This window comes from Apus apus, chromosome 2 (assembly GCF_020740795.1).
Source record: "Apus apus isolate bApuApu2 chromosome 2, bApuApu2.pri.cur, whole genome shotgun sequence".
Classification (NCBI taxonomy): domain Eukaryota; kingdom Metazoa; phylum Chordata; class Aves; order Apodiformes; family Apodidae; genus Apus; species Apus apus.
The window spans coordinates 105,158,690-105,168,612 of NC_067283.1; the positions used below are offsets into that span (position 1 = coordinate 105,158,690).

Here is a 9,923-nt window from a genome sequence, read left to right on the forward strand (position 1 = left end):
CGAGAGGGCAGCGCTCCCGCGGAGCTCCCTGAGGGGGCCGGCGGCGGCGGCGGCGGGGCCGAGGGGGCGGCCGGCGCTCGGCCCAGCCCCGCCGCCCGCTCGCCCGGGGCCGTGAGGGGCGGCGAGGCGGCGGCGGGGCGGGCGCCGCGTGGGGATGCCCGCTCGGGCCGCAAAGTTTCTTCCCCGCGGCGGCTCGACCGCTTCCCGAGCGGACTTCTCCCCGGCCCTCCTCGGTAAGTGACCGCGTCCCCCCGCCGCCGGCATCTTTAGCCACGGCTCTGTCCGCCGGAGACCCCCGACCGACGCCTGAGCGGAGCGCGCCCAGGGCTGCCACCCGGCGGAGCTCGGTGCCCGGCACCGACGGCGGGATGTTGCGGGGCCAGCCTGGCCGTGGGGCAGCCCGCAGAGCCAGTGGCAGCCCCCGCGGGAGCCCCTTGCTCCGCTGCCGGAGCTCCTCCTCGGCGGGGAGCAGCCGGAGCCCCGGCGAACCCCGTCTGTGGCGTCCGAAGGGTGGGAAGGGGTTAAACCGGCTCCCGTAAATACCGTGAAAACCGCGTTTGGTCGTTACCGGGCACGGTCTGGGTGGTGCTTGAGGGCTCACCTGAGGGGCCGGCGGCGGTGGGCTGGAGTGGAGGTCGCGGCCAGTTCGCGAGAAATCTGGCTCCAGCCCCGGCGAGTCCCGGGTTGTTTGACTGCGTTGCGGTCGCTGGCAGTGGCCGGTGGTCCGGCGGTGCCCTCCTCCCCCGGCCGAGCTCCGGTCCCTCCGTCGCCACAACTAAGTGCCAGGCGATGCTGAATGCGGGAGGATGTTCGGAGCTGCTGGCCATTTGTCTCAGCCGCGGTAGATGACACGGGCTGCCTGGCCGGTGGGGCAGCAGAAAGAATGAGATCAACAAACCGGCAGTTAAAGCAAAGCATGCTCCATAATTACACTTTTGCATCAACAAAAAATGCGCTTTTGTTTTGGTTGGTGTTTTTTTTTGGGGGGAGGGTGTCTTTGTTTGTTTTTGTTTTTAATAAATAGTTTAGAGATAGGAAAGAGAAGTCTCTCTCTGCTCTTTGTTTTGAGTGTGCAATACCTCGGAGAGTAATTTAACAGTGTCCTCCCTGACAACACCTTCCTTTTCTGGGGAAAATACAAACAGTAAATGGGGCACAAAATTATGCATATGTGGCAAATCTGAGCATAGAACAGAAAATAAATGAGATTTAAAAGCTGAACAGGGGAAGGAGAGCAGGATAATACTTCTTTAGGTGCTTACTTTACCACCTTTCAGTGCAAGGATTTGAACTTTGTGAATCATATTATACTCGATGCTGTCATCTTTTTCTTCCTTTAAGAAAAAATAATCAGAGAGAGAAAGGGGGGAGGGGATCCTCCTTGTGGATAGCATGACGGATTATCTTCCAAAAAGAGTTGCAATAGTGCAGCTCCTACATGCTGCATTTTGCAGCTCGGATCACTGAAGCAGAGAGATGACTTCTGATAGTCCAGTAAAACAAAAGCCCAAAATACTCGGTGTTTAGTTCCCAGTCAGTTTCCCTACAAGCAGTCGTTGCTGTTTCCCCAGGTGACTCGCAGAGGCTCGCTTCTCCTTTTAATAAGACTTGACACGCCATCTCTTACCTGCCATCCACCATCTCCCCTTTCAAGGCCAGGGAAGGGAGGGTGGAAGATGGGATGGGAGGGTGGGTGGAATTTGCTGCTGTTATATAACAGTTACCTGGAGCATCATCACACGTTTCCAAATCAGGGATGCCTCTGGACCGCAGGCAGGAGATTAATTTCTGTAATATTGCAGATGAAGTGCAAATGGCTAGGAGAAAACTTTCACAGGGCACTGCTTCCTAGTATTCAAATGCTTCCCTTGTGCCTTTCACAGCAATTCCTTTCCTGCTCATTTATGAAAAGCGAGTAATATGTTTAACCATCCCCCTCAGTAATGTGTAAGCAGTGTAATGAAACAAAATATATCTATAGATCAAATATATTGTTTTCTGGCCTTTATTTCCTCCATCCCTTCAAATCCTGTGTGATATAACTAATCACAGTCTGTGTGCAGAGTAATCCCTGACCATGTTAGAGACTGGGGCTCAGCATCCTCTGAGCTCTGGTGCTTTGCAAGCTTCTCTGAAACCAGAAAGATCCCTTTTCTTGTCTACACCTGCAGATACCACTCCCTTTCTAATTTACCTGGAGTGTAAAGAAATTACTTAGTAGTTTGGCAAGAATGTAGTGGGGCACATGGCTGCTGTGATGCTTTCGGTCTTCCTGGGTCTTTCTCACACATGGGAGCTATGTGGGCAAGGGAAATCAGTCTATTGGTGCCAACCCCTGTCCCACTTGTTGAGGGTTTTAATTAGCAGGAGTTTGAATGAGGAAGAATGAATGGACACCTCTTGTGCTACAGGTCTGACCCTGGTCCTTACCCTCTTCTCCCTTTCACTGCAGGAGCTGGAGTGGCAGAAGGGGGAAGTTGTAGCCAGCCATGATCGCCACTGGAGGCCTCCTGAGGATCTCAGCCAGGAAACAGGACCCCTTGCGACCCCAAAGCCAAGTCCCCAAACGCAAACGCAAGGCCAAAAAGAAGCGCAAGAATGACGTGGTGGTGGTGAAAGGCAAGCTCAAGCTGTGCTCCCTCTCGGGGCTCATTGCCCTCTGTGGCATCCTGGTACTGCTGGTGGGCATCGCCTTGGCCGTGGTGGGCTACTGGCCAAAGCCCAGCCACGTGTACAGAGAAGGCAGCATCAGCGGGGGCAGGCAGCTGGCACCGCAGGGTGGCAGCCCCAGGAACCGCTCCCAGAGCCAGGAAGAGGCACATGCAGGGATCCATCCAGAGTCACCTCACAGAACTAACACCACCACTGCTATCACCCGGGGGTCCCCACCATCACCCCCCACTTCCTTGTCCCCCAAGGCCTCAGTGGGTTTTCTTTTTCGTCTTTTCTCAAGCTACTTGCATTCAGACAAGTTGAAGGTGCTGGGACCCCTCATCATGGGTATTGGCATCTTCCTCTTCATCTGTGCCAATGCGGTATTGCATGAGAACCGTGACAAGAAGACCAAGATCATCAACCTGCGTGACCTCTACTCCACTGTCATTGATGCCCACAGCCTGCGGGCCAAGGACGGAGGCACCCCAGCCTCAGCCCCTCTCAACGGCTTTGTCAACTACATGCAGTCCCGAGGCCTGGAGCTAAAGCCTGGCAGTGAAGGCCTAGGTGCTGCAGCCATGCTGGCCAAGAGCTCCTGGCCACCAGGACTGGGTCTCTCCCTTTCCCCACCGGACCTGGCATCCTCGCCACGGCGTTCCTCCTTCTGCACCCCCCCGCAGCCGCCCAGCCTGGCTGAGGCTGTGTACAGCATCTACCAGGAGCGTGCTGCCCTTGCCAGCAGCATGGTCACCAGCCCACCCTGCAGCCCGTCAGAGAGCTGGGGCCGGCGCAGCACAGCCAGCTCCATCGTCGGCTCTTCCTTCAGCACTTTCACGCTCCTGCCTTTGGCGCCGAGTGGTGGAGGAGAAAGCTGGCGAAGGCCGCCTGGGGAGCGGGGAGCCCGGGAGATCCCACGGGGGGAGTTTGAACTCAGCCTGACAGACCTCAGCAGCAGCCGTGTTGATGGAGGCTGTGGGATGAGAAGGCACAAGCTGTTTCTCAGGCGGCAGAGTACAAGCTGCTTGCCTGATGCCAAGCGTCCCCTTTTCCCTGAGCCATCTCAGTCTCCAGCTGCTAGTAGGAGCCCGGACTCCAGCCTCTTGGTAAAGGCAACTTCTAGCTACTCCAAATCTCTGGATCTGGGAGGGTCGCCCCCCTCTACCCCCCCTGCCATCACCAGGACGGACTCCCAGAGCTCCCAGTCTGAGCCTTCCAGCAGCAATAAGGGCTACAGCCACCTGGAGGAGGCAGGCACCTCCTTGGAGTCAGTTGCCAACACCCCAGTGAGTAAAGTCCAGGATTGTGAGGAGGAACCAGCTGATAAAATGGACCCCCTCACGGCTACCAGCAGAGAACAAACAGGGGAGCAATCCCAGCAAACTCGAAGACAATACACAAATAAAGAGAAACTCTTTATGATTTCTAGGTCGGATGCTGCATTAGAGCTGGAGGATGGGGAACTGGAGAGCACTGGCATCTAAACAGCACCAGGAAGGCGTAAGGACACCTTGCAACCCTCCACACTTTCCCCTCTTCTCTGTCACTTTGTGGACTTGGGAAACCAATGAATATCCAAAGAGCTGCAGTGTGTTACCATTGAAAATTGAATTCAGTAAATCCTGTAGATGACTCCAGAAAGAAAAAGAAAATCCTTTCTGTCCAGTCGTGATTGTATGTTCCATGTAAGCCAAATTGTATTTAATATCCATGGTTCAGCAAGTTCTTTGGATCAGATTAATACAATTTCGGACAGTATAACTGTGCACTTTACTGTTTTGATTTCCAAGTGCCCCTTCTTCTCCTCTGATTTCTTTCTTGCTGATTTGCCACTAACTGCTTGAAAACTGCAGGCACATTTTTAAGCTCAAGAGCAACGTGGTCTTCAGATCAAGAAAGCCGAGCTCTCTCTTTGTTGTGGTTCATTCACTAAAAAGTTTGCAAGGCCTTAAGGATGATGTACCTTGACAAAGAATGAGTTTGTTTAAATTCTGGAAAAAATGACAATTTAGGAGAGACTGGAGTGGAACAGATCTCTGACAGTTTTAGTTAAAACCATTATATTCCTGAATCCAAAATACCTACTACTATGTGATACTTTATTAAGTATTATTACACATGTATTTACTAATAGCATTAAAATATTTTTTTTAATAAAACATTTACAAACAAAACTGCTACTCAAAAAAACAACACAACAAACTCCTTTATTTTGGTAAGTAATTACAAATATCAGAAACATTTTTTTTAAATTATTATTTTATTTTCTGTGAAAGACTGTAGAGATGCTATGAGGCCGAACATTTGCTTATGCTTTTAAGTGAGTAATTAATCGTTTAGGAGTAATTTCAGAATAATACTGTTTCACTCTCTGAGAAACCATAATTCAAATCAATCAGCAAATGCTGTCTTCAGTTTTAACAGTGCTCTGTGACAGCTGAAAAAATGTGTGATTTTGACATGCTAAGGAAAAAAACAATTGAAAGTTTGGCCTTCTATTAAAATAAGATGTTTAGTGCGTAACACATTAATCTTGAACCGTAGCATAGTCTTGCTGGATTTTTCACTTCCCTTATAACTGTTTCATTAAGCCTTTTTGCTGTTACAGCTCCTATTCATGAATGCATGTGCATAAGCTTAATTTTAAAGCATAATGATAGCCTTGTCAATCTCGTAGCAGTTGGCCCCATTGAAGTCAGCAGCAGTTTCTCACTGACTTCAGTGTGTTGAGGATTTCTTCCTGCATGAGGAAAGCACCAGGTTTCTTGAGGGCTGGAGAATGCCTTGTCTGTAGGCAGATTTTTGGTAAATTGATGAGCTGTTTCATTTTCATAGCTGCACCACGGCAGGGACTCCTTTATTTTGCCAAAACAGCTTTATGTGCTCAGAAGATTTTGTCAATACTTTTTAAATATGGATGTCACATTTCCCTACTATGGGAAGAGAAATAGACATTGAACAAATACAATGTGTAGGCAGGCAAGAGTCTGTTGCAATTAAAATTTTTCTTATGGTTTCATGTTTTAAAATGCTTAGTTATGTATTTAACTACTTACATTACAACACATTGCAAAATAACTATTACTATATGCAATTGCATTTGGTAACCTAGCAAAATCCTTTAATAAATAAGGCTAATTTGTAAGAAAAGAAGAAAAAAGAACAATTTGCCACGTCAGAGTCCTGAAACTGCAGAAGGAGAAGATGCTTGTTCTCTCAAGCAACAGAGACATCCAGGTAGCAATATCTTTCTTCCTGTCACTGGCAAACAGTAATTTGAGAGTAACAATATTAGTATGGCATTTTTTGCTATCAAACCTCTAGCACACAGCTGGCAAAAAGATGTTGTTAAACTGCCTGGACTGGCCCAGATCAGGCACTGCATGAGGCGGTGAGTGGGTGGCTCAGCTAGCGATGATGTTAGTACGGGTCTTTTCTTTCAGTTCCCCATGGGCACTGGCCCTGCACTTCTGCTCCTTCACCTGATTTCCAGGAAGATTTATGAGATGTGTCTGAGCAGCATTACCCAGTGCTGATGGAGGTGCTAGTTACTGACACAGCTGAAGTCCCCCTGCTTATGTTCCATGCAAAAACCCTTCATGGAAATGCAAGGGAAGAGGCAAGTTGAGGGTGCTAGTCACTAGAGCATGGGGTTCTTGTGAAGGTGTGGCAGGGGTTTGTTTTATTCTGAGAGGGGAAAACAAATGCTTTAAAAAATATTCTTAGTATTTCTTTAGTCATTCAAATCTACAGTGTGTCCTGAAAAAAAGCCCCTGGTTACTTCTTAGGTTAATTTAAAAGAAAGCAACACAGTAATTCTTCTGATTATTAATTTACTGCAAAGCTTTTTGAATAACAAAATTACAACAGAGGTTGGGTTTAATAAGTGAAAATATAGCTTGTTCTTGTGTTGCCAAAAAGGGTGTGAAACATGAACTTTCATCAGTCAAGTTGGATTTTTTACAACAGCTAGAAGTAATACATAGATTAACAAGCAGAGAAAGCTACATTCCTCTGTCTGCAAGCTATCAGAAAATATTTTTGCAAATTTATTAATTAGAACTATTCATGAGCAACTCATGCAGCATTGGAAGAGAAATTTAACCTCTGTGCACCAGCCATGACTGCTGGTGCAGAGAAACTCAGCAGCTGGTAAGGAGCTGAGCCTTTCCTTGTGACATCAGAAGGTGATGGGAGTGCTGAGGTTTGTGTGTTGATCTTTTCCTGAGTCTCTCCCAGCTGGCCCTGACCGCTTCTCAGCGTTGCCAGGGTGCCCCTTGGCCGTCGTTTGCATGTCCTGTCACATACTACTGCATTTTTCTCCATCTAGTCTCTTCCTTTTAACCTTCATGTCCAGTATCCTGCCACCAAGTGCTTTCACCATAGCCCTTGTCAAGAGCTGAGAAGCTGCCTCTGGTTACCAGTATCTGCCTGCCTGCGTTTTGCAGAAAGAGATGTGGTCCCACATTAAATGTTTATTAAGAAGGAATCATTAGTCTCCCTCTTTAAAAAGTTAAAATGTATGTTAAGCTAGAATACCTAGGCATAAATTTTTGCTATGGAAAAAACAGAAGTATGTGGTTTATTTTGCTTTTCAACAAAAAATAAGTGCTATTATATTTGTATAAAACTTTCAGAACCCTCAAAATATTCCCATCACTACATAGAAGGCTGTGTCTGTTTGTTATGAGTATAGATGCTTCTTGGACCAGTCTAAGGACACAGGCAAATGCCCTAATTGTACTTCAGTTGCTGCTGTTTATTTCTAAATCCTCAGGACTCTGGAGAACCTGCTGACATCATCAGACTGTAACCCAGTTCTGGCACAGTTTTCACTGGCTAGCAAAGCATTTAAAATCCTTGTGTTAACCTGCCTCACTTGACTGATTTACCAAACTCCCCAACTGTTGGCATATTAACTGATCCTCTACAAAAGATGATAGCCCAGATTTGTTACCCTGTGTTGTTTAGATACATTTTTAAGAGCCTTTTTGATGACTGATGCTGTCCAACAGTGAGCTGCACATCCAGTCATTTGATTAGGTAACTGTTAACACAGATGTAAGACTGCAGTCTGAAACATAGTGCAGATTTCCATAACAGCCAAAATAGCTTACAGAGAAGTAGCAGCATGACTCCAATTAAACAATCATTTTTATTAGAATTAATGGAGATAGCACAATGATAAAGCTTATTGGATTTCAGCAGGAGTAATAGCCTTTGATAACACTTAACAGGTTGGTGGCTTGTGTTTTGGGTTTTTTTCTAAATGAAAATATATTCCTGTGGATGCAATAAAACAGGACTATTTTTAGTGACAAATGAGAATTACTAATAATTTAAGTAGATTACCAATTAATGCTTTGCCTCATTAGCATATTTCAGTCCCTCAAATTTCTCTCTCAGCAACCAACCTCTGGCTATAATTCAGCCAGAAATCTAACCTTGCTACACAAAACCCCCACAAAATACAATTACTCAACGACAATTAAAATCTTAATAATTAGTAAAACTATAGATTTTCTTTTTGGTCTCTTTTTTATCTTCTACAGCAAATACATCAAACTTTCCTCAGGAAAAAAAAAAAAAAAAAAATTCTCTGTCACTTTTCCATAGCTGTCAACAGCAACAATGCAATGCTTTATCCAGGCTGCTTAATTACTGATTTTCAGTTTGGGCCCACAAACAGTGAACAAGATGCACAGCATGTGCAGGCACAATCTGAGAGGATAAACAGGGTCTCACAGCGACAGGAAAAAAAAAAATCTTCCATGGAAGAGTATACTGTTACAAATTTTATTTCAGAAGCCACACTCTCTATTTACCACTTCTAGAAACTCCAAAGCAGAAATGTCTAAGTGAGCGCACTAGAAAATAGCTTTCACTGTAAGCATGGAGACAGAGGTAGACCCTGGAGGTCCAGGCTGGCATGATCAGCTGAAATGGTATCCATGTCTGAACAGCAGAGCTCTGCTACTAGCAAAGACCTACCTGGATCAGAGGATACTTCAAGGACTTGAGTATGGCCTGTGTTCATCCATTGGTTATTTTTTTATCTACATTTTAGATAGAAGAAGTGGCTCCACAGTACTACTTTTAAAATGTGTTAATATTTTAAATTAAAATCTCAGTCTGTGATGTTCCCTTTAACCTCATCTGCAGGAAAGAGTTTCAGTCCAAGATTTTTAATATTATTTGTTCTTTTTTCCTTTCCACTCATCATGTGTTTGGTTCTGATGAGGGCACTGATACTCTCAGGCAGGAAGGCAGAAATGAGGAGAGATTGTCTGGCTTTAGAGAAGCAGCCCATTCCATGCTATGCTTCACAGCCGAAGTGAAAAATGGCAAGTAATAAGTGAATGTTCAGCATTCAAATGATTAATGACTTATTTTCATAAAGGTTTAAATGAAATCCAACTTAGAAAAAAACACAAGTCACAAGGCCAGGGTACAGTTATTGCCAAACAATTGGAAGAACCATCATAATATTCACTGAAATATCTAAATACATTGAGACAAAACATGTTTGTTTTGTTTTATTTTCTGTGAATTGTAAAAGACGAGATGTTTCGATACCCGCCTTCCCTTAATATAAGATGGTGCAGTATCATCACATAACCTAGGATTGCTCTTCTTCATCACCAGTTGTAAGGTTTGGTATGCTGCTGACACACCCTCTCTGACCTGTCTGGGAACACACTGAGGCCACACCATACAGCTCCCATTTGTCACTAACTCAATCAGCCACTTGCATAGGAGCAGGACTTCATAATATGACCACCACTTCTAGTCAGAGTTGGAGATGGTAATGACTTTGCAAATGCAGGTGTCTCGGTACAGGATGCAATTCCCTTCACACCTGGGAGCAGCATGGAAGCCTGGGGTAGGGTCTCACAGAAAAACTACCTGCCAAGGCCTGGCAAACTTGTATTTCTGTGGTTTGCCACACAAGAGGCACCAGAGGCAGCTCCATCACGATAAATCCCCAATAAGCTAATTATGATACTTCTGCAATACCATGAAATAGGCTTCACTCCTCATTTCTGAAGCATTCTTCAGATCTCTCTAAGTTTGTGTTTATTTCACTGGCTTTATAATAAAAATTCATTTTAAAGAAATGAATTTTGGTCTCAGAGCCTTATAGAAATCCCTATTAAAATAGCATCAGATGACCTCACAGTCCTTAATGTATTTCTCTCTAACATGCCTTTGGTACAGAGCGTGACTATCCTCCTCTTTTATTTAAAAAAAAAAAAAGCACATAGATACAT

At 45.6% G+C, this 9,923-nt stretch overlaps 1 protein-coding gene across 1 annotated transcript; it reads left to right on the forward strand.

Moving 5' to 3' along the window:
- The first annotated feature begins 162 nt into the window (after positions 1-162).
- TMEM200C (transmembrane protein 200C) lies at positions 163-4,826 on the forward strand. Its single transcript, XM_051610685.1, has 2 exons — positions 163-233; positions 2,453-4,826. Exon 2 carries the CDS (start codon positions 2,490-2,492, stop codon positions 4,134-4,136), a length of 1,647 nt encoding a protein of 548 aa, XP_051466645.1. The 5' UTR covers positions 163-233; positions 2,453-2,489; the 3' UTR covers positions 4,137-4,826.
- Positions 4,827-9,923: the final 5,097 nt, after the last annotated feature.